Source organism: Theropithecus gelada, chromosome 4 (assembly GCF_003255815.1).
Source record: "Theropithecus gelada isolate Dixy chromosome 4, Tgel_1.0, whole genome shotgun sequence".
Classification (NCBI taxonomy): Eukaryota; Metazoa; Chordata; class Mammalia; order Primates; family Cercopithecidae; genus Theropithecus; species Theropithecus gelada.
This window is the reverse complement of record NC_037671.1, coordinates 77,913,707-77,939,366: the sequence shown is the minus strand read 5'-3', so window position 1 is coordinate 77,939,366 and position 25,660 is coordinate 77,913,707. Positions and strand designations below refer to the sequence as shown.

Here is a 25,660-nt window from a genome sequence, read left to right as displayed (position 1 = left end):
AGAGATAGGAATGAGATTGCAGTACACTGAAGAGGGAATGGGAATTGAAAAATTGAATACACTTAATAGAAACTAAACTTTTGAAACTTGACAGTTAAAAGATATGATAGTCTGTCTTCTGAATGTGGAGTACTGCCACTTAACTTTGTGTTTCTATTACATTGTATTTTCCTATTACATTCCAATGACAGATTTCTGTTTTCCTATTAAGTTGTGAGCTTTGTCTTTGTCTTTGTTATTGTTTAGATCTGTTGTGCCTTGCAGAGTATCTGATGTATACAGGAGGCATACGACAAATGATGAATGAATCAAGCAATTTGAGATATAAAAATGACTAATGTCCATTCTTGCAAAACATTTACCATCTGATGGGGAAATACATACAAATATCTGTAAGATAAGTTCCTCTCTGCTACTGTACTTCAGGTACACTGATCCCTTGTACTTCAGACTTGCGAAGCCCATTTGTGACTTAAAGTCTTATATTAGGACGTTGCCTGGGATTCCCTTCTCCAAAGTATTCATTCATGTGGCTGATTTTTTTTTTTTTTAATTAGCGGGTAGAGACTAGTAGAAGATCTTAGTTTGAAGATCTTGCAATATGTCCCCAAAAGATGCTAATCAGTTAAAGAGCAAACATTGCAAATTTACAGGAGAAAAACCTTGGAAATACTAATGTAACCATGTTAACTTCACTAGCTCTGGGATGCGTTGACATTGTGTGTTCTCTGAAGTGGTGCACTGAGAAAAACACAGCTTCTTGTTTGTGGAATTACTGCAAAAGATAATATGACCTGGATCTGGTCATGAGGAAACATTGACAGACCTAGGTTTTGGGTCATCCTGCAGATTGTAAGGCCTGTATTCTTTATAACCTGCTGAGGACATGAAAGAGAAAGCTTGAGAAAGTATTCCAAATTGAAGGAGCCTGATGAGACATGCCAATTAAATATAATGTATATGGATTTGTGGACCAAAAAGGAAAAGAGAGCATTGTTGACAAAATTTGAATGGGGCCTGTAGATTTGGTTGTTACCAGTATTGTTATTGGTAGTGTTATTAGTATTGATTTCCCAACTTACATAGGGAAATATGTTTTAGAAAAATACACACTGTGATATTTAGAGGTAATAGGGTATCAAGTCAGCAGCCTTGCTTTTAAATGGTTCAGAATAAAGATTAATGGTCATGGAGTTATGTGTGTATGTTATATGGAGAGAGGGAGGGAAGAAAAGTGGTGATGGAGATATGGGAAACATTTGTACTGTTCTTGAAACTTTTGTACGTTTGAAATTCACAGTTATTTTAAGTGCATAGGAGGTGGTATAGAAGCAATAGTGAGCATTTAGCGTGTTTAATAATGGAAAAGAGGCAGAGTATGGTAATTTAGAGGACAATAAAGTGTAGGAAAACTGAGTTGAGAGGAAGAAACTCCTAAGGTAGCAAATTTGAAGATACGAGAGGAGATTATTGATATGTAATGATTTTTAAGGAGGTGGGATGTATAAAATTGCAGTGTGGACTTTTTAGAAAGGTAGTTATTAGGTCCGCAATTAACAGGTTCTACTTTTCAATATGAAATATTCTATCTGATGAGAGTCTTGATTATGAAATGGAACTGGATTCTAGAAATTAGTGATAAAGCTTGGCAATAGAAGAGTATTGAAAAGAGACAGAAAAAATGATTGCTGATTATGCTTAGCCTACCAAGTAAATAGGAGATTCATGAATTTGTAGTGTTGTGGAATTAGTATGCTTATATTCCTTACCATAATGCTTCTTGGCATCCTGATAGCAGTATTAGAGCAAGTGATGGTTAGATTGGTGCTGGATTGGTCATGGGTGGTATAGATGAATAAGGGTGAAGAATGAAATAAGGCATGTGTTGAAATGTTTGACCCTGAGGTTTAGGCTGATTTGTAAGGGAAATGAAACACAGGTCTGATACATTGGTAAGAAAGAAAATAAATGACCTAGAAAAGAATTGAACTAAATTTAAATTGTACGCAATTTTTAGTTTTACTAGAAAAGCAGGTTACTTTTTAGCTTCAATAGGTAAATGAAATTGTAGTAAATACGACAATATAGACATTTTTGGCATTCATTTCTGCTGCTTATTCTAATGGCAATAAGAGATGAGATCTCTGACTCACAAAGCTGTAAAGTAGCCTCAAGAGAAATTAAAATTCTCCTTGTTGACTCTGCCAGATAACAGTAGATTTTCAAGGAATGCCAAATTCTCTAAGATATTTTTAGTTAAAAAATCACATAATTTCTTTTATTTTCATGTCAAAGTAGTAATCTTTGTATGATTGATGCCTCATTTTAAGATTTCTCAGGTTATCTGAACCAGAAGTAAACTGTTTCCCAATGTATACGGTTTTCTGCTTGTGTTACTGAGCAAAGGGGGCTTGCTGCCCAGTGTGCTAGAAGCCAATACTATGACGCTGGGTTTTTGAGAAAAGAAAAGCTTTATATTGAAAGTCAACTCCCAAGAAGACTCAGGGGTCAAGCTCAAATCTGTCTCCTCATGCTGGTTTCAAGGCAGTATTTTTATTAGAGGTTCAGTAGGGGTGAATTCTGAGATTAGTAGGTGTTTGTGGAAGGAAAGGGGAGGTCTGGAATGTCCTTGGATATGCACAGTTATCTCATCATGCTACCTCATGGGTCACATGAGCAAATTCTAGGGTAGTTAGTATGAAAAATGGTAGATAGTCAGGCTCTGATGTCAGCAAGCTGGTTCTGTGTAGATTCCATTGGCCATCTTGGTTCCAGCTGATTTCAGCCAGTTCTTCTATCTCTTAAGTAGAGGGAGTTTCAGTGTTTGGACAAGTTGTTTCTTAGTTGCCATCCTGCACGCTCAAGAATGTTAGTCATTCAGTTAATCAATGTTAGTCATTGATTTCTTTAACTCTTTGGGGCATGATTTCACTTAGAGAAAATTCAACCATTCCTTGTCATTAATGCTGCTTCCTGCAAATGACTTTATTATTGAACAGAATTGTCCTCTCTAATTGTCTGCCTCATAGTTTTGCAACCTCTGGGCCTAAATTGACTTCTTGGCCTTGCATAGAAAGGCCTGTAGTTCATTTATATAGTCAGAGTATCTGTAAATAAGCCATATCAAAAAGAGCTCTATGAAGTTGTTCTGAAACTTAGTTTTTCTTTAAATAAATAAGTAGTTCAATTAGGCCTTTTGAAGCTTAACCTCTGGAAACTCATTAAATTATTAAAATTTGGGGGCATGGACTTTAGGTGCTGTTTGGTTTCTGCATCGAATTGAAATGATTCATGGCGCTGTGTCTGAAGTTGTTTGAAGTTTTCATGGCAGTACGTAGGCCATTTTTTTCTGGATTTTGAGGAGAATTTTGATACCAAAGTGCATAACAGTAGAAAACCACGTCACAAAGACCTGTGGAACTTTTCTTCATGAGAACATTAAAGTCAAATGTGTTACTAGACATTGCCTAGGCTTTATGAAAAATGCCAATGCAGACATACCCTGTTTCATTGTCCCTTTCTTTATTGCATTTTGCAAATACTTTATTTTTTACAAATTGTATGTTTGTGATAACCCTGAGTAAAGCAAGTCTGTCAGCACCGTTTTTCTAACAACATATGCTCAAGTCTTGTCTCTTTCACATTTCGGTACTTCTCACAATATTTCAAGATTTTTCATTATTATTATAACTGTTATGGTGATCTGTGATCTCTGATGTTCCTATTGTAAGTCTTTTAGGGTGCCATGAACTGTGCCCTTATAAGATGGTGAACTTAAAATCAATGAATGTTGCATGTGTTCTGATTGCTCCAGCAACTGGCCCTTCCCCATTTTTCTCTCCTTGGGCCTACCTGTTGAAATTAATCCAATTAGTAACCCTACAATGGCCTCTTAGTGTTCAAGCGAGAGGAAGGGTCTCAGGTCTCTCACTTTAATTCAAAAGCTAGAAAAGCTAGAAAAGATTAAGGCAAGTGAGGAATGCACGTTCAAAGAGTTAGCCCAAGTTGTGGAATGTAAAAGAAAAGTTCTTGAAGGAAATTAAATGTGCTACTCCAGTAAGCACACAAATCATGAGGAAGTTAAAGAGCTCATTGTTGATAGAAAGTTTAAGTGGTCTGTATAGGAGATCAAAAGTAGCCACAATACTCTTTTAAGCCAAAGGCTAATACAGAGCAAGACCCTAACTAATTCTGTGAAGGCTGAGAGATGAGGAAGCTACAGAAGAAAAGTTGGAGCTAGTAGAGGTTGGCTTATGAGGTTTAAGGAAAGAAGCTGTCTCCGTAACATAAAAGTGCAAGGTGAAGCAGCAAGTGCTGATGAAGTAGTTGCCACAAATTATCCAAAAGATCTAGCTAAGATCATTGAAGAAAGTTGCTCCACTAAACAATAGATTCTCAATTACAGGTGAAACAGCCGTATATTGGAAAAATATGTCATCTGGACTTTTATAATTAGAGAGAAGTCAATGTCTGGCTTCAAAGCTTCAAAAAGCAGGCTGACTCTTTTGTTCCAGGCTAATGCAGCTAGTGACTTGAAGTTAAAACCAGTGTCCATTTACTATTTTGTAAATTCTAGGGCCATAAGAATTATTCTAAATCTGCTTTACTTGTGCTCTGTAAAGGGAACAACAAAGCCTGGATGACAGCATATCTTTTTATATGGTTTACTGAATATTTTAAGCCCACTGTTGATACCTACTGCTCAGGAAAAAAAAAAAAAAAAAAAGATTCCTTTCTAGATGTTACTGATCATTAGCAAGATGCCTGATCACCCAAGAACTCTGATGGAAATGTACAAGGTGATTAGAGTTGTTTTTATGCTTGCTGACAATACATTTATTCTGCAGCCTGTGGATCAAGGAGTAATTCTGATTTTCAAGTCTTATTTAAGAAATATATTTCATGTGGCTATAGCTGTCATGGATAGTAATTCATTTGATGGATCTGGGCAAAGTACATGAAAAACCTCCTGTTTCACCTGTAATTGAGAATCAATTATTATCGCCATTCTAGATGCCATTAAGAACATTCGTGATTCTTGGGAGGAGGTCAAAATGTCAGCATTAACAGGAGTTTGGAAGAAGTTGATTGCATCCCCCGTGGATGACTTTGAGAGGTTCAAGACTTGAGTAGAGGAAGTAACTGCAATAGCTAGAGAACTGAAATTAGTAGTGGAGCCTGAAGGTCTGACTGAATTGCTGCAATCTCATGATTAAACTTAAATGGGGGAGGAGTTACTGCTTATGGATGAGCAAAGAAAGTAGTTTCTTAGGATGGAATTTACTCCTGGTCAAGATGCTGTGAACACTGTTGAAATGAAAACAAAGGATGTGGAATATTACATGAACTCAGTTGGTAAACCAGTGGCTTGATTTGAGAGGGCTGAGTCCAATTTTGAAGTAAGTTCTACTGTGGGTAAAATGCTGTCAGATAGCATTCCATGCTGCAGAGAAATCTCTTGTGAAAGGAAGAGTCCAATGGATGCAGCAGACTTCATTGTTGTCTTATTTTAAGAAGTTGTCACAGCTTCCCCAACCTTCAGCAACTCCACCTTGATCAGCCAACAGCTGTCAACATCAAGGCAAAGCCCTCCACCAGCAAGAATATTACTACTCGCTGAAGTTTCAGTTAATTAGCATTTTTTGGCAATAAAGTATTTTTAAATTAATGTGTGCCCCTTTTTTTTTTTTTTTTTTTTTTTTTTTTTTTTTTTTTGAGACGGAGTCTCGCTCTGTCACCCAGGCTGGAGTGCAGTGGCCGGATCTCGGCTCACTGCCAGCTCCGCCTCCCGGGTTCACGCCATTCTCCTGCCTCAGCCTCCGGAGTAGCTGGGACTACAGGCGCCCGCCACCTCGCCCGGCTAGTTTTTTGTATTTTTTAGTAGAGACGGGGTTTCACCGTGTTAGCCAGGATGGTCTCGATCTCCTGACCTCGTGATCCGCCCGTCTCGGCCTCCCAAAGTGCTGGGATTACAGGCTTGAGCCACCGCGCCCGGCTAATGTGTGCCCCTTTTTTTAGACATAATGACATTGCACACTTAATACACTGCAGCATAATGTAAATGTAACTCTTACAACTCTTGGAAACCAAAAAATTTGTGTGATTTGCTTTGTTGGAATACTTGCTTAATTGCGGTGGTCTGGAACTGAGCCTGCAGTATCTAGGAGGTACGACTATATTTGTTTTTGAGTCTTGCCTCTCAAACTTTTTATTTTGAAGAATGTTGAAGTTTTTAAAGGTGTTTACAAAATCAGAACTGTTTTTGGATATACAGAAAAAAATACTAATTGCTTATAGTAAGAAATGCAGCTGCATGCTGAAGGGAAAAGTGATAGGTACCATTACCTCCATACTGTAAAGTACTGGAAGAAATAACAGTGGTTACAGAGTAAATGTCTGATGCTATTTTCTTCCTTCGTCCTAAAGTGCAGAAGCATGTTGACTGTTTTTTAGGCACATTTCTTTATCATAATATGTGTGGTTTTTTCAGGTGTGGCAGTAGGCTAAGGTAATTTTTAGAGTACTTGAAGCCAAATTCTTAGGATTGGAAAAATGTAAATTTTGTTTAATTCCCACCCTTTCTCAACACACGTTCTCATAAATAATATCTATGCTGTTGTGTTTTCTTTTTTTTTTTTTACTTGATGAATATTTATTTGGTTTCAAACACATAAAATTAAAAAAACACAGTATTTATTGAGTACTTATTATAAAGCAGAACTCTGCTAAGCTTTCATGCATTATCTCATTTAATCTCACATCATTTTTTTTTATTATTATACTTTAAGTTCTAGGGTACATGTGCATAACGTGCAGGTTTGTTACATATGTATACTTGTGCCATGTTACTGTGCTGCACCCATCAACTCGTCAGCACCCATCAACTGGTCATTTACATCAGGTATAACTCCCAATGACATCCCTCCCCCCTCCCCCCTCCCCATGATAGGCCCCAGTGTGTGATGTTCCCCTTCCTGAGTCCAAGTGATCTCATTGTTCAGTTCCCACCTATGAGTGAGAACATGCGGTGTTTGGTTTTCTATTCTTGTGATAGTTTGCTAAGAATGATGGTTTCCAGCTGCATCCATGTCCCTACAAAGGACACAAACTCATCCTTTTTTTTCAAGTATAGAGATGTACTCTTTTAGCTTCCTTGGCTTCATCCTTTGATGACAAGATTGTCTTGACTTAAAAAAAAAAAACCTGTAAATTTGGTGTCTCATTGTTTTGGGATTTAAATAAGCTAAAGGCTATACAGATTTTCTTGAGATTTTTCCAGCTTATGCTAAGTTTGATATAAACAAATGATAATATTAATGAGCACTCTTTCACAGTAATTATGACCATTTTACATTATTGAAAAATGAGGCTGGGTGTGGTGGCTCATGACTATAATCCCAGCAATTTGGGAGGCTGAGACAGACAGATCACTTGAGGTCAGGAGTTTGAGACCAGCCTGACCAACATGGCAAAACCCTGTCTCTACTAAAAATATAAAAATTAGCTGGTTGTGGTGGCAGGCACCTGTAATTCCAGCTATTCGGGAGGCTGAGGCAGGAGAATCTCTTGAACCTGGGATACAGAGGTTGCAGTGAGGCGAGATTGCACTACAGTATTCCAGCCTGGGCGACAGAACAAGACTTCGTCTCAAAAAAAAAAAAAACAAGAAAAATGAAACAAGTGATTTACTACTCTCTTATCTTTGTGATTAAACACTAGCTTAATAATTTGATTTTAAAATGAATTATAAAAAAGAATTTTAAATTTTGTACCCACCCCATGGATTTCTTAAAACCTGTTCATAGTTTTTCAGATAAAAATCTACACTAAATAGTCTCTCTTGACAATCTCGTCTGCTATCATTGTTTTGACTACTGTGGTATAAACTGATAACACCCAGATCTCTTATCTCTAATCTAAACCTCTTCTTGTAGCTTCAGATCTATTACTCACGTAGACACTAGCAGGATCTGGCTAAAATACTATAGTGACCATGTCTTGCCTGCTAACAAATTGCCTAGTGACTACCTGAGCAGGTTAAATACAAACTCTTAAACAGGCATTTAAAACTCAATTGTCATTCTTAGGTAAAACATTTCCAGCTTAATCACTTATTTTCACTTATACTTTGGACTTTTAAGTTTTCTTAATTTTCCAATTCCCAGCCCGAGCAGAAATCCCCAGCAGCATTGAGATGTTACTGAAAAGAAATGACTACTTTGTTTTCCCCTGGGTATTGGAGCTTTGCTGAAAAAAAACTATGTCAGTTGAGGTATTTCTAACATCATACTGTTTCAATTTAGCAGATCTTTAATTGTTGCTTGCAGAATTTTTCCAGCTTTCTTACTGCTTTTATTTCACTGCATTTCCAAACTTTCTTCACTTTTTTAGTTCATTCTGTTGTTCTCTCCCGTTCACTTTTAATCGTCTGATTTTTTTTGTTTTGTTTTTGCTGAGGTTACATGATCTCTCGCTACTTCTTTTTCCTTCATACACCTTAGAAGAAGTGTATCTTATGTCATGGCCCCTTTTCACTGTTTACATACTGTTGTTTTTAATATCCGTAACTTGGCTTTAACATTTTATTTTTCTTTGGCTGAAAGACTATAATATCTTACTTTCTGGCTTGTTGATCTTAGTGACATTGGTGGAACTAGAGGTAGGCTTATGGAAAAGAGAGTGTATCTGTTCAAATTATGTTAGACGTTTTGGTCTTTTTAAAAATAATGATATTTATCAATTTTTAATTCATTCTTCCTCATTTACTTAAAACACATTTATAGCCTGTAATCCCAGCCCTTTGGGAGGCCAAGGTGGGTGGATTACTTGAGGCCAGGAGTTCGAGACCAGCCTGGTCACCAGGGCGAAACCCCATCTCTAGTAAAGATACAGAAATTAACTGGGTGTAGTGGTGCACATCTGTAATCCCAGCTACTCAGAAGGCTGAGGCATGAGAACCACTTGAACCTGGGAGGTGGAGGTTACAGTGAGCCATGATCATGCCACTGTACTCCAGCCAGGGTAACAGAGTAAGACTATCTCAAACTAAACAAAGAAGTGTATAAATAATAAAATAAAACACATTTATAGTACTTTAAACATTTTTTCCCAATACATTTAATTTTTCCTCTGCAGTTCTTTTAGTCAATTATTTTTGAGTACTTGTATAGTCATCTTAAGAGAGCTTTATTGAATTTGTGCTCAGATTATCTTTTGTTTCAAATTTCCATAAAGGTGAATTAATAATCACAAGTGATGATACATAAGATAGAAATTGCTTAAGAATGCTGAGAATTCTGTTTGAAAATCTTCCAGCAGTCCTGGGGGGTGGAATTAGGGGTAGGGGCAGCAAACTTCTGTGGGTCATGGAAGAGGATAATGGAGAGAGATTTTTGTGAAAGGATGATCAAAAATTTCTCTCTGGCAATTTGATGGAAGAAAAGAAAGGTTAATTGAGATAATACACACTCAGAGGGAAGAATATGCATTTTTATTTGTTTCAGCACTTGTCTAAAAAGAGCAAATTTAATCAAGCAATACGAAATTGGTAAGATAACTAAATGATAAACCCAGTAGGAATATAGTGGGACTTCTTGTTACATTTTAATTGATGAAGGTCACTGGAGGTTAATTTTAGGTCACAGATTGCCATTGTTCCTTTTATTAAAACTGACATTTTGGTCAAAAGACTGGTGTTTTTATTTGTTAACACGAAAAATACGTGAAGCACCTTTATAGTGGAATGTAAAACACATTCAAAGATTCATAAGAATGATATGAATTGTATCCGTATTTGAAGATAACATGGTGTCATGATTTTACTTTTGTTATATAGTCTACCTACTGTAGTGTACTTAAAATTCTTTCTGTACTGAATGCAGTTGAGAACCAAATATTGCTTCAGTTTTGGGAAGATAATCAAATGTAGTGAACACATTGATTCAGTTTGTGAAATTTAGAGAATTTAATTTGAATGAGTGCCCTAAAGCATTTTTTTACTCAGCAAATCCCTAATGTGTTTCCCATGTGCCAGGTGGTGGTATAGACCAGCTTTCTGGGAGTCATAATCTGCTGCAGCTCTTCCTTCACTTCCAACAGATAATCAGTGATATGCTCCTTATCCCTTTTATTCCCCGAACAGCTGTTATAGTCATGTCTTTGATTATTCTTTTTTGCTGCTATAATTTGTGTTACCACTCATTCTCTCCTGACCATGCTCTTTTAACAACTTTCAACTGGTCTCCTACTTTCTAGCCTAATTCACACTGATGCCAGGATGATTTTTAGAAAACACAAATATGACGGATACTCACCTGTTTGATATCTTCAGTGACCCTCATTACACACGACTTTTCTTAGTAAGCCGTAAAAGGCCTTTCACAAATTTTTCTTACTTTTTCATCCGTATGCCTTCACCTCACACTGTAAATAACCTTGCAGGCTGCTTGCAATTCTATGAACTACTCACATTGTTTCACATTTTCATGCTTTTGACCATAGTTTATAGTCGCATTATGGAATGCTCTTTTTAAAGTAATAAGAATATGAATACTGTCAGCAGCAAAGGTAGTGTTAGAAGATAAAGCTGTAACCATGTGTCAGACACTGTCTTATCTCTTCACTCTCATTTAGTTTTGTGACAATCCTATGAGGTAGGCATAGATGAGAAATCTGAGGCACAAGAAGTATATGTAACATGTCCAAAGTCATACATTTGACCCTGGAGGCTGTCCTCTAAGCCGCTACATTACATTGCCTCTTCTTCCGTGAGACTCTATTCAAGCATCACCGCTTCTGGGTTCCTTTCCACACCGTACCTCTCCATCTTCTCAGGAAAAGTAGACCGTTTCCTTGTTTGAATCTTTGCTGATTAACAGTGGTTAAACACTTAGGACATGTAAGTGTTTATATGTCCTATATAATATATAGTACATCATTACATTTACATTCTTCTGTCTTGCTTCACAAGGACAAGAATACTGTGTCTTTATATCTCATTCTTATATCTTTAGTGATTGTCACATAATCACAAGGCAAAGGGATAAATGAATGCATGAATCACTTAATTTTAGAGGTATAGGGAACTTTAAAGACAATTCAATTTAGCCTCCTTATTTAGTAGATGAAGAACTCAGTCAGAAGAACTGGTTTTATAGTTAATTGGGGGGTGTTTTAGGTAGCATTGGCTGATTTAAGTCTGATTTAAGATACAGCATTTAACATATTCTGTTGATACAGTGTTTGGAAACATTTATATGTTATATTTATTGTCAGTATGATGCAGAAAGTTGTCTGAATTATATGCCTCTGTAGGTCCTTTTGAGTTCTTTCTAATGTCAGATATGAAGGTGTTTCTTTAAGAATTAGATTGGAAGGTCGTTAAGCATTCTAACATGAACCCTTAGTAAAACTGTATCCTGTAAAATATTCAGTAATTTTGCAAGAGTGTGTGTTTTCTCTTTTAACCTTGTGTTAAAGACTAGAAAATGTGGCAAAAAATTAAGTTTTGAATCTGGGAAGTAGATATATGGTGATTAATGACGCTATTCTTTCTACTTTCTTATATATTTAAAATTTTTATAATAAAAAATAAAGTCTCAATGTTCTATCTCTATTTTGTCTATATAAAATCGGAATGTTCATTTGTCAATATAGGTATCCATAGGAAACTCCATATCCTTTACAATTTCTTTCTGGACTTACACTACTATGGCAGAATAAATAAGTAATTTATGTATTTTTATTGACTTCATACAGATAAGGTTAATTTTTTTTCTGATAGATGATGTCATGTTTTCAGCTGAAGATCAGTGATAGGAAACTCCTAGCTTCCTGAGAGAAAAAGCCCCAAACAAGCTTACTTTTAGTTTTGTATTACAAAACAAAATAGATAATATTAGTCACCATTGTATCTTGCATTTGTTTTGCAACTATAATTTTTTTTTTTTTTTACTTCAGAATTTCAAATTCTTTTACAGAAATCCACATTGAGGGTACTTTGATAGTAGATAGGGAACCAAAGGTAAATATTAATTATCGTCAGTATTCCACTTCTCTTATTTGCTGGTGAGTACACAAGTGCTCTTTTTCAGTGATTTAATTTAATAAAGAGCTTTGTGTAGAGGAAGATTCCTAACACAAATATTTAACAATTTTTGGTATTTAAAAATATACTTGTTCAGAAGTGGATATAACAGATATGATTTATTAGTGTTAAGATTTTGAATTAAAATGTATAGGGTTAATTCTATTAATATTCGTTCTTACTTTAAGGGTTCTGATGACTGTCTTGTGAAAATATGGGCAACAGATGATGGGAGGTTATTAGCTACCTTAAGAGGACATGCTGCTGAAATATCAGACATGGCTGTAAACTATGAGAATACCATGATAGCAGCTGGAAGTTGTGATAAAATGATCCGAGTCTGGTGTCTTCGAACCTGTGCACCTTTGGCTGTTCTTCAGGGCCATAGTGCATCTATTACATCACTACAGGTAATTGTCTTAATCCCTATACATTTTTTTTGTTGTTGTTATAATGTAAAGTAAATTTAATGAAGTCGCTTTTGGTTATTAAATTTTAAGAAGTTACTTTTATAATCACTTTTATAATCCAGTATATAAAGCCAACTAAAATGAAGACTGCTTTCTTTATAAATATATGTACTTTAAATAACATAACCTTGGTAAATTCTTGCCATTTTCTAACTGTTACTGTTAGTTGCTATTTCAATCGCAAAAAGTAGATTTTATTTGGACTATGTCACTCTTGTAAAGATATTTTTTCTGTGATTGTCTTTTCAGTTCTCACCATTGTGCAGTGGCTCAAAGAGATATCTATCTTCTACTGGGGCAGATGGCACTATTTGTTTTTGGCTCTGGGATGCTGGAACCCTTAAAATAAAGTCAGTTTCTATTTTATTTCATAGAATAAATATGTTTAATTTAATGAGTGGAATTGCGAAAGTATGAAGTAGTCGACAATGGGAATACATTTACTTTTTCTCCTTGAGTAAATAATAGAAATCCTCTTTTGGCTGTTTACTAACCTGTTTTGTTTTTATACCTCCCTCTTTTTCTATGTTTCAAATAAAGTTTTCTCATGTTCACTTTTTTTTTCTCTTTATCCTAATCATAGCTCTTTCCTTCAGAATTTACCTATTTTATTACCACTCCTTTCTATGTGCTGCATATTTTAATAGCTGCTTTTGATGCTGAGAACATAATCTTAAGAATTGCTAATGCTGTTCTTTAAAATAATTTTAATAATTGATGCTACTGAATCTATAAACTTGAGATTTTATTTTAGATCTAGGAAAACAAAGGGAGACAGAATCATTGAGGTTTCACTAAACTGCATCAAGGTAGATAGATGTATTCCCCTCCCTCCCCATAATAGCATTTTGCGTTTGTGCAGTCTCCCATGTTAATACTTTGGTTTATCAAAACAAGTTGGTTGGATAGTATTATCTTTTGATTAAGGGCACTGAAAAGGTTGAAAGACTTTCCCATAGTTAAAACAATGCTTAAAAATTGGCAAGGCCAGGACTAGAGCACTCTTCTGCCCTTTGATACTTTCTATACCATATCTTTTGTTTATTTGTTTGTTTATTTATTTATTTTTGAGGTGGAGTCTCACTCTGTGTCTCAGCCCACTGCAAGCTCCGCCTCCCGGGTTCACACCATTCTCCTGCCTTAGCCTCCCAAGTAGGTGGGACTACAGGCGCCCGCCACCACGCCCGGCTAAGTTTTTTGTATTTTTAGTAGAGATGGGGTTTCGTGAGCCACCGTGCCTGGCCTCTATACCGTATCTTTTAAGTGGATGTAGTGGGGAGAGGAAATAGTGTATTTGCTCCATGGGTAGTCTTTGAACAAGGAAGTAGTGTATTCAGTTGATTTCACAGTGTTGAAATGGCCATTTCTGCCACTCGAGGTAGAAAGTCATTCAGATTAGAAAGTATATCTCAATAATTATCTCTGACTTCTGTGTATAAATTGCCAACCCAAGTTATTTAATAAAATATGCATGCCTTTATTATTTTAAAAACAGTAGCGTTTAGATGATTGTAATGCAATGCCTGCTTCTTTAATTTCATGTGTATGAACATTCTTGTAGAGTGGTTTTTATGGCAGCTTGGGGGCCATGGTAGCTCGAGTAACATAATAAAACTACTTCGTTTGAAAAAAGATTGTGATTTAAAACATGGTTCTTTGGACAAAGCAAGTTGACTTCACTTCAGTTGCATCCCTCGTATTTAAAGTCTTTATTGATAGATAAAAGTTGAAATATTTTACTGATGTATATGGACAATAGCAATAGTTAATTGTTAATTGTTGTTTTCTTGTATATATTTTTAACCTCCTTGTGGACCTGATTGGGATACCTTTCTCTCTTTCTATCTTATTGTTTTAGAGAAGAAAAAGTGATTAGCAATGTTCAAATTGGGATAGGAACAGAAAATGTTTTACAGAATTAAGCTCACACCTTATTTATGCTTCTTGAGGATTATATTGCTAAGTACAATAACATTTCATGTTTCTGGATGCTTGAGAAGTGAGCTTTTCCATATAAGTGATTTTTTTCAGAACCTTTATGTAGAATCACATATAAACCACTACCCTAATACAGTATTTTTTCTCCATGAATGTTTTTATATAGATACAATTAGGAAAATATATATAATTTTGTTTTTTTTAAATATTTTACCATAGATATTTATATTTATTTTAATAGCTTCCATTGTGTTCCATAGAGCTGTTGTATACAGCTTAGCAATTTTTTTTATTTTTGGACTTTAAAGTTTTTTCTGGTTATTTATAAGTAATATTCTTTCCTAATTGGAATTAAAATTGTTCCTTAAATTTTTTAAATTCAGAGTTCAGGCGTAAGAATGAGTAATGTGGCTGGGCACGGTGGCTCATACCTGTAATTCCAGGACTTTGGGAGGTCAAGGAAGGAGGATCACTTGAGTTCAGAACTTTGAGACCAGCCTAAGTAACAGAGCAAGATCTTATCTCTACAAAAATTCAAACAAACAAACAAACAACAGCAACAACAAACACCAGACATGGTGGTGCACACTTACAGTCCCAGCTACTCAGGGGACTGAGGTGAGAGGCTTGCTTGAGCCCAGGAGTTGGAGGCTGAAATGAGCTGTGATCACACCACTATACTGTAGCCTTGGCGACAGGGCCAAGATCCTGTCTCATTAAAAATATAAAAATAAGAACAATCCATTGCTCTTTAGATATAAGCCTTGAAACACCTATTCTCTTTATGTATTTACACATAGTTGAAAACTGCCAAAAATTTGACAGGATATAGATTTCTACTGTGTTTATGTCACATAGGATTTAATTAATAAAGGCAAAAACTGTATTTAGCTATAATGCTTTTGTATAATCTGCTGGGGGAAATGACTTTAGAAACCCAGCATCTGCATTAGTTGAATGAATCAGTTCAACTTTGGGAACTCAAATATCTTTATACGTTCACTTGTATGTGTATATTACCAACTCTCCAGTAAAGATGCTGTTTCTTAAATGGGTAGTCGAAGTGGCTAATTGAACCATAAGTTAGCCCCAGAGGTCTCTGGGTAGGAGGAAGCTGTCCAAGTATATTTAGACTTAGGTGTAAAGAGACTAGGAATCCTAAAATAGGCGTATAATATGATAATTACAAATTTTTATTGGTGATTATTAGGCACTTAGTCTGCCAAGCTAGTACTAAGCATTTCATATTTGTTATCTCAATCCCTATAAATAACCCTTTGAGAAAGGTACAGTTATTATCTCTGGGGCAGATAAGGGAAAAAACTGGGGCACAGCAGGTTACATTGTTAGCAGGTGGTACTGGAGCCAGGATTTAAATACTACTAGAGGTATAATATGAGAAACCCCTTTTAACCACTGTGCCAAACTAAATGGCAGTTAGTCATTGAAGGATTGGCTAGAACTTGTTGAACCTAATAAAAATACTAATATTTATTGAGCATATTGGACACTGTACTAAGCACTTTACATGAATCGCACTTATTTAATTCTCCCAGCAACTCTGAGGTAGGTTCTGTTAATTACCCCTGTTTTACAGATGAGGAGACTGAGGTACAGAAATGATAACTTGGCCTAAGGTCACACACTTGATAAGTGATAGACCTAGAAACTGAACTCGGCCCAAGGCCCTTTTAAAAAACGTTTCCTCAAATAATGCATCTAAAAACAAATTATGGGTACCCACTTGTTTTTTCTCTTTAAAAATATAAAATCTTTATTTTTCAATTTTAGTTTTTGTGGGTACATAGGTGTATATATTTATGGGGTACATGAGATCTTTTGATACAGACATGCAATACATAATAATCACATGGTGTTAAAGAGGGTATCCATCCCTTCAAGCATTTATCCTTTGTTTTACAGACTATCCAATTATACTCCTTTAGTCATTTAAAAATGTATAACTATTGTTGATTATAGTCACCTGCTGTGCTATCAAATACTAGGCCTTATTCATTCATTCTATTAGTTTTGTACTCATTAACCATCCCCACCTCCCTCCTCTTCCTCCCACTACCTTTCCCAGCCTATAATAGCCATCCTCTACTATCTCATGAATTCAACTGTTTTGATTTGTAGATCCCAAAAATAAGTGAGAACATGTGATGTTTGTCTTTCTGTGCCTGCCTTATTTCACTTAGCATAATAACCTTCAGTTCCATCTGTGTTGTTACAAATGACAGGATTTCATTCTTTTTTATGGCTGAATAGTACCCCATTGTGTATAAGTACCACATTTTCTTTATCCATTCATCTGTTGTTGGACCCTGTGGTTGCTTCCAAATCTTCGCTCTTGTGGCAGGGAGTGTTGGCTTATGCCTGTAATCCCAGCACTTTGGGAGGCCAAGGCGGGCAGATGACCTGAGGTCAGGAGTTTGAGACCAGCCTGGCCAACATGGTAAAACTCCTGTCTCTACTGAAAATATAAGAATTAGCCAGGCATGGTGGTGCATACCTGTAATCCCAGCTACTTGGGAGGCTGAGGCATGAGAATCACTTGAACCTGGGAGGCAGAGGTTGTAGTGAGTTGAGATAGTGTCACTACACTTTGTCCTGGGTGACAGAATGAGACTCTGTCTCCAATAATAAACAAAGTAACTTGTAGTGCTTTATTAAATTTATTGGTTAATCAAAATAATTCACCAGTGTGTAAAGAGAAGTGTCTAAAAAAAGTATCTAAAAATAAGTAACATTAACAATGACAAAGACTCAAATGGTGGTCCATAAGGTTCCAAAGCGTCTATGTGTGCATATTTTCCATTAAATGAACCTTACTGATTTGCTTTAAACCTAAACAAGTAAACAAATTAAACACATAATTACTTACATTGTCACACTAATTTAATATTTTAAAATATAATTTCATTGCTGTTGTCATTTGGCTGTAATTTAACTTAAAAAATTTTAAGTTGAGGTAGGAGAATCATTTGAACCTGGGAGGCAGAGGTTGCAATGAGCTGAGATTGCGCCACTGCACTCCAGCCTGAGCCACAGAGTGAGACTCTACCTAACAAAACAAAAAAAACACAAATCTTCTCTATTGTGAACAGTGTTACAGCAAACATGGGAGTGCAGATATCTCTTCGATATACTGATTTCCTTTCTAAAATAAAAATCTTTTAAAAAATGGTAATCTCTAAGACTATTTGCATATTTTTGTAATGAGTTTCAGGTAAATGCTTGCTTGGAGCTTATGTGAGCAGATGTACCAAAAATTAGCAAAAATCTAGAGCTACAATCCTTAAGATAGTAATGAAAGCAATGTATTTAGTTGCCTTCATAATTCAGATTAATTTACTTAAATTACAATTAATTTTGCTCTGAATAAACGTTTAGGTTTTAAGAATGTTCTAATATCTGTCTCTCTAAATGATATTTGTTTTGCTCAGCTGTTAGAGCCTGTGAATATTAATAGAATTTGTTGTAAATACTAATGTAAAACTATTTACAAACTTACTTTTTAAATTCTTAACATTTTGTTGCATTCTGTGTCAGTAAAAAAAGGTAATTCTCATTGCTCAGAATATATATTAGATTGGTACAAAAATAATTGCAGTTTTTGCCATTATTTTCATGGTAAAAAACTTTTTTAAACATGGCAAAAATTGCAGTTATTTTTGCACCAACCTATAGCTCAGAAATGTTTCATGTATATACTTTTTTCCAGTAAATGATCACAAAACTAAAACTGCTAAATTTGTTATAGATTCTGAAAGTTATATAGGCTTAAGGCTCTAATTATTTTTGCATTTCCTCAAATAGTGTAGAAGAACTATGCCAAAATGAACAGTAAGTAGGGCTTCAAATATAATCAGTATATTGGAACATTACATACACATTGTTAAATGTATTAGAGCTGGTAGTATGATAAAAATCTTCATTTTCTCTAATTGGTTGGCTGTAACATTAAACATTTAATATCAGTAGTACTGATATAAAATGTAATCTGTAATACAGTTATGTAATTTATATAAATACAGTTGAGTGTAACTTATTTTCTGTAGACTGCTATTTTGAATGAGTATTCATTATAGTTGATGTAAGAGTCACATTATCTTCAGATTTTCACTAGGATAAATGTAATATTCCTACTTTTTGGGGTCCTAAAGGACATGTTTTATCACATTAGTAGGTCAAAGAAGGAAGAAGTTTAATTAAAAATGTAAAATACTGAAAAAGTTTAGTTATTGATGAGATACATAAGACACAGACAGCACCTATTTTGCTACTGTATTCATGTTTGCGAATAGCTTTATTCCTTACATGTTTGTACGTTGCTATTCTGTATGAAAAACTGAGAACATGTTAAATTTGATTAGAAGTAAGTGTAACTAGTAACTGCATGTCTGGTATGACAGTGCCTTTGGAATTGTTCCATGTACGTATTGTTGTATAATCAGGAGGTCCTACAAAATCTGTATCTCGAATTTCTACAAGATCTGCTGATTTATGACACGTAATTATTTCTAAGTTGTTTTTAGGAAGGGAGCCATCTCTTGCTTCTTACTTAATTTTGCCCTTCTGGGATTATTTTTTGAAACAGATTATTTCTGGTGCTACTGGTTCCTTTAGGATTTTTTTAATTGTTTATTTTTTGTATTACAGCCCAAGACCTGCAAAATTTACAGAGCGCCCTCGGCCTGGAGTTCAAATGATCTGTTCTTCTTTTAGTGCTGGTAAGTTTCCCCCATTCTAATTTTCCACTTAAAGTTGTTCATTTAGAAACCTTCTAGTGGAGCGCATAATATTTAGGAAAATATTTACTGTTGTATTAAAAATCATGTTCTTATACATATGCCAGAGCTAGTGAGTAACCAAGAATCATATAAACTAGCTTAGAAGTATTTCAGTTATGTAAGAGTTTAGTTTATAGAATCACATGACTAATGTTTTTCTTTAAGAAGACTATAATGTTCTAGTAGGAGAGAATAAATAGTTTCAAAATCGACCCTGTTAAAGAATGAATGTTTAAATACTTGTTTCATTGTAAGAACAGTATTTTAAATCAGGTTTATGTTTTCATGGATTTTGAAGGTATTCTATAGTTAAGTAAAATACATTTGATTCATATTTGTACATCTTTATCAGTTCATTCGCTGCATATTGTTCTTATTTGCACTTTAAAAAATGATTGTATAGCAGTGCTAAGATTCCAATTCAGATTTGTGTTTATGCAGCAGCATTTTGAATGGATGTTAGGGTGTTTTTAAACAAGTTATTTAAAAAAACCTGGTTATTTGTAGTAAATTGACAAGAAAATTAAATGAAACATGAGTAGATCCAAATTGTGTCTAATACCTGTTCCTCCTACCTTTATTTTCAGTTTTACTTTTTCTGCTTATTTTATAATTGTGGATAGGAGTATTACCTGAGATAAGGGATAGCAAACTGGTGAAGTGAGTCTGTTTTTGCCATACTAATATCCCAAACATGTTCATTTTCTAATTTCTAGATGTCCAGTGCCACTGCCATGGATTCAGTGTTCCGTGTAGTAATCACATAAATATAGGCATCATACATGCATCCAGAATACTCTGAATTTTTACTCCTTTTTCAAAGACAATTTGATGTTTTTAAGGAGTTAGTGGGTAGATCATTTAGCAAAAGTACTTAAATATTTTATTATATACAAGTATTATTTTCAATACTGTAGAAGAGTATTACTCTTGAGTACAGTGCACATACAAGTAACTGTAATGCAAGATAGAATGAATATGCTACAAAACAAAGTCCTAGGGGAGTTCTAAAGAGACCAGCCTCCTTTGATTGCAAACTTTGTAAAGAAAAGTTACTGAGGGAGTTGACCTTAAAAGTTTGGTAAGATTTTGACACATGGGAAATAAGACAAGAGAAAAATTTCAGCGGAATTGCAAGAGAAATATTTTCTAGTGAAGATGACAGATAATTTTAACATGGTATGGTTATATAATCACTTAGTGAAATTATTTTTTGAGCAAAGCTTTACTTCTGGAAATATTGAAAAATTCATTCTAGTCAAAGATATATTCATAAACTTCTTTCTTAAATTCCAGTTAGATGCGTTATATATTTAGGATAAATGTGAATGGTTTTGGAGTAAAATATTAATTCAGTATATATTGTAATTTTGCTTACATTTTATTTTCTAATTTTCAGAGATTTTGAAGTTATGTTTTACTTCTAAATAATTGCTGTTATTCTTCATAGGTGGAATGTTTCTGGCGACGGGAAGCACAGATCATATTATTCGGGTTTATTTTTTTGGATCAGGTCAGCCAGAGAAAATATCAGAATTGGAGTTTCATACTGTAAGTATTGGTGAAAAGAATTAGATGAGTATAATTTATGTGAGTCTAAGAGTTTATATTCAGCACCCACTTTTTTATTTGTTTATATATAGGACAAAGTTGACAGTATCCAGTTTTCCAACACTAGTAACAGGTAAAATATTTGTCTAATTTAATTCTAATTTTAAAATTATGAAATAAAGACAATTTTAGTCATCAGATTTTATTTGAAGTTGTATAGGAAATGATCACCTACCTAAAATAAAGATCTTGACCAGTTATACTTAAAAGTGAATAAAGCCTTCACGTGCATAGGCACATGTCTTTATCTTATTTGTAATAATGTTAGTATCCTTGGACACTTTTAGTAATAACTGCTTTTTAAATTACCCTGTATATTCCATATGTGTTTCAAAATGTAGAGAAGCTTTTGGTATAGATTGAAAATATGTCACAGTATAATATTTGAGGCAGACCTGTTTATTGATGATGTATAAATTTTCCCATGTTCTTGTTATAAAAGGAAATAAAGCTACTTCTAATACCTTGAGTAGAATAAGTCAGATTCTTTAATATTGAGAAGAAAATCGTTGTGTTTTCCTTGGAAAATGTCGATTTTATTTCTAGGGTAGTACATAGTGACCTTGAATCACTTTGGCAAATGTTATTTTTGTGACCTAGCCATGAAAATTGGAACATTTGCATATAAAATTCTAAAAAGCCCATTAAGTTTCAGAAGTTACTAGAATGCTGCATAAGTAAAGATGAATGCTGTCTTTTTAAATGAGATCTCAGGAAAAAGTGCATTTTGGTAAAGCATGTATGATTTCTCTTTGGGGGATTGATTCCTTTTAATATAGGTTTGTAAGTGGGAGCCGTGATGGGACAGCACGTATTTGGCAATTTAAACGAAGAGAATGGAAGAGCATTTTGTTGGATATGGCTACTCGTCCAGCAGGGTAAGAGGTCAAATTTGAAATATTCTGTAGATATTGATTATTTAAAGTATATTATAGTGCAGGTTGGTGACTCTCAGCCTATAAAATTATATGTCATGTTAAAATTACTACTTTTCTGCAATAACTAGAGGTACAATTGGAGATGAGCAGTGTAGATTTTTATGAAATGATTCATTGGCATATTTGAGGACATTTACTGAATTAATTTTTTTAAGGGGATGATAAAAGTACTGTAATAATAGTTTTAACTCTAAATATTTTTTTCAGAAACCAGAACATATATGTTTCATTTGTCACAGAGGGACAATATTTTATGTCCAATGGTTTCTTCAGCCAAGATAAATTATACTGCGTGTTTTAACTGTTATTTTGCTTTTAATGTTTTTCTCCACTTGTATTTGTGTGTAGTCATCTCAGATGGATGGGAAAGCAGAACAGTCAGCAGGGGATGACAGCAACAGTAAAAGGTGGAGAGTGAGCAGCATGGCACAGAATTCCTGGATCTAGATAGTGTTATAGCAGTGATATTTATGCAAGATCATCTGTTACTAATGGCTTCGAAGTGCTAGAATTCTGGAAATCATGGATTTCCTGACTTGGTGCAGGGATTTTTACCCTCATTCCATGTTGATTCAAACTTCTCAGTTACTGTTAAGTGACAGTTATTATGTTAGTGAATATAAATACAAATTATAGATTATATGTTTTGGTTTTTGTTGTGTCAGTATTTTAATAGTCAGTGTAAAATACTTCCTCGCTTTCAGCCAAAACCTTCAAGGAATAGAAGATAAAATCACAAAAATGAAGGTTACTATGGTAGCTTGGGATCGACATGACAATACAGTTATAACTGCAGTTAATAACATGACTCTGAAAGTTTGGAATTCTTACACTGGTCAACTAATTCATGTCCTGATGGTGAGAAAAAAATTCTAATCTTTATTTGATATAACTGAAGCTGACTACAGAATGAAACATTCTCATTGAGGAATAAAGTCTTTTATGTTAACTAAAATCTCTTGCTTGCTGGGGTAACTGCTTTGTGAGTGACTGTGAATAATTTTAATAATGCAGTTAAACAGGTTTGGCTTGGAAATATATAGTAGATATTTGCTGGTTTTTTTTAATATGAAAAGATCCATCCACCAAGCCCTGGACAATGATATTAGCTCAGTTTCATTATTATTTATATATGACAAATTTGAATAGTTTTGCCAATTTAATATTTCTTAAAACTCCATTTCTAGAAATAGTGCCATATTGGTATTTCATTATGTTTGTTTTTCTTTCTTTTTTAATATCTATGATTCCTTGACACTTCAAAAATATTCCAGGGTCATGAAGATGAGGTATTTGTTCTTGAACCACACCCGTTCGATCCTAGAGTTCTCTTTTCTGCTGGTCATGATGGGAATGTGATAGTGTGGGATCTGGCAAGAGGAGTCAAAATACGATCTTATTTCAATATGGTAATTATCATTCTCTTCATTTTATACCTGCTAAAGATTTGGAAACTTTTTGACAAAGGTACTCTGCATATCACAAAGGAAATCCATTTAAAAATTGGTTCATTATTTTGACTTTAAATTCCCATCAATAAAGAATGATTTGTTTCACACCTTTATTGACATGCTGAATTTAAAAGAAAATTAATTGTGCATATTACAGTGCCTGTATATTGTGATAACTGATACAGTTTTAGCAGTGAAACTTTGGAAATTCACAAGTATGAAGATACAATATAGAGAAGAAAAAATATTTGGAAAACCATATGAAGAAATTATAAATAAATACATTGTGCTAGAATTTGACTCAAGTACACTGATTTTAAAATTAAAGCCAAAGAATCAGGCATTTCTTGCTTTTAATCAAGTGGTAGTATATTAAATATTTGAGTTTATACCCCTTTCTCTCCACATTTTGTTTCTTAGATTTAATTTGCTGAGTATTTGAATTACAGTGTTTTAATATGTCGCATACAACTTACTGAGCAGTGTTTCCACTTACTGTATGAAGTATAAAGGTCTCCTCAACTACTGTAGTTTGTGTAGTCATATTTTTTTATGACTTACTTTCTGTATATTAGAGATACCTTTCAACAAAGAACAGAAGAAAAAAAACTGTTTCCACTATTTCAGCATGTTTAAATTTTTTAAAAAAACCAATTATAGAAACCTTTAGTAATGAACCATAAAACAATACAATTAGTACATGTGGTCATTATTATTTTGCGAAATAAATTATTTTACAAAACAGTTATTTGTGAAATATGGTTTGTGAAAAAACTGGATGTGATGCTATGTTTGATTCAGAATCAGAGTAAAGTTATTTCTATGTTGTGAGTAAGCAGATATAATAGCAGATTTTTTAGTGAGGGAAATAACTTCAGCTATTTTTAAGGCTGTGCCTTAGTGTACGTTAGGTAGGAAATAAGGTTTGTTAAACCCTCTATTTCTGGGAAACAGTGTTAATTATTTGGTGTGCACTTGTTAGTGATTGATGGATTTCCTTTGTGATTGTATTGAGATTTTTTTTAAAAACCACCGGTAAATATGCTACTAAAAAATATTTTCTTCTTTTCTATCCTTGTGTTTCTAATTTGCTCCTTTTTGGAATATCTGTTGAATAAGGAAATTAGTCATTTCTCAATTTGTCTTTATAGCTTAAAAAAAATAATATGTGGGCTATGCATATACTAGTGGCTTCATTTTAGTAGTTTTGCATTTCCAAAGGGCATTATTGTATTGGTAGACTGTTTGGAGGGAAACTTTTCTCTCATAATTGAATACTGCTTTAACTTTTCAGTTATAAAGGTGAATTTTCCCTTATCAGGTAAGTTGGTCACACTAATATTCTACCTTTTCAGTAGATATAAAAACTGCAGTACATTGAGAGTTAAGTGATTTGCCCTTAGACCATTAAAAATTAGTAATGTAACCAGGAGTAGAAGTCAACCGTAATATATTGATATTTTTGAAAATTAGCTGAGGGATTGGTTACATTACTGCCTTAGAAATTGTTTATTGTTAAATAAGAGTATTAGATGAGGATAATTTTCTGGTTCTTTTTATGGATAAGAGATAGGAAAACCTCTAAAGAGGGCAGAAGAAACAAATATATGTAATAAGTTGAATTGGATAGTATTCATAGAATTGTAGAGAGTGAGCAAAACATAAACTGAAAGTCTAAAAAATATATCCTGCATTTGAAAAAACAGAAAGTGAGCCACCGTTAATCTCATTAAAATAAAGATACTACCTTTAATTTTTTGTATGATGTTTAATGGTTTCCAAAATGCTCCCACATATTTTACCTCCCTTGGGTCCCATGAAAACCTTGTAAGATGGTCAAGATAGATTTTATTACTCTTGGTCTTAGGAATAGAGAAACTGTACATTATAGAGATGAAGTGCTTTGCCCAAATTTACTGAGTTCACACAGCTATTATGCGGACCGTTGGAGCATAAACCCATGATTCTGGCTGTACTCAAATCTAGTCATGTTTGGCTTTTTGAGCTTTTGTCAATGTTATTGCATAGCTAACTTTTAACTATACTCAGCTAGTAATACGTCCATGAAGAAATGTTTTCATAATGGTAATAAATCTGAGTGGATCTTTTGACATCTTACTCTTTAACTTGATTTTTTTCCTGTCTGTCTTTTATGAGTTATCTAATTGCCCTAATTCTTTTTGCTCTTCACTCTTTTGTTCTTTTCATTGCTTGTTTTATTTATGGACAAATGGAAGATAAAGCATCCAGCATTGCTATTAAGAAAATAAAAAAACAATTCGAGGGAGGGCCTGTGTTCTCACTGCTTGCTATCATGAATGTTGAGTTTTGGCTATAATTATAGCTGTTTGGCTCTATGTAGCTAATCAAT

The 25,660-nt window shown here is 34.2% G+C and overlaps 1 protein-coding gene across 2 annotated transcripts in view; it reads left to right on the top strand.

Moving 5' to 3' along the window:
* PHIP (pleckstrin homology domain interacting protein) overlaps positions 1–25,660 on the top strand; it is a 138,393-nt gene that overhangs the window by 41,674 nt on the left and 71,059 nt on the right. For both annotated transcript variants that reach the window (XM_025381903.1, XM_025381902.1), the window contains exons 8-15: positions 12,274–12,495; positions 12,805–12,905; positions 19,159–19,229; positions 20,740–20,840; positions 20,933–20,973; positions 21,680–21,778; positions 22,543–22,696; positions 23,113–23,247. In XM_025381903.1, coding sequence (XP_025237688.1) covers positions 12,274–12,495; positions 12,805–12,905; positions 19,159–19,229; positions 20,740–20,840; positions 20,933–20,973; positions 21,680–21,778; positions 22,543–22,696; positions 23,113–23,247 — 924 coding nt within the window. The remainder of the gene's footprint in view (positions 1–12,273; positions 12,496–12,804; positions 12,906–19,158; positions 19,230–20,739; positions 20,841–20,932; positions 20,974–21,679; positions 21,779–22,542; positions 22,697–23,112; positions 23,248–25,660) is intronic.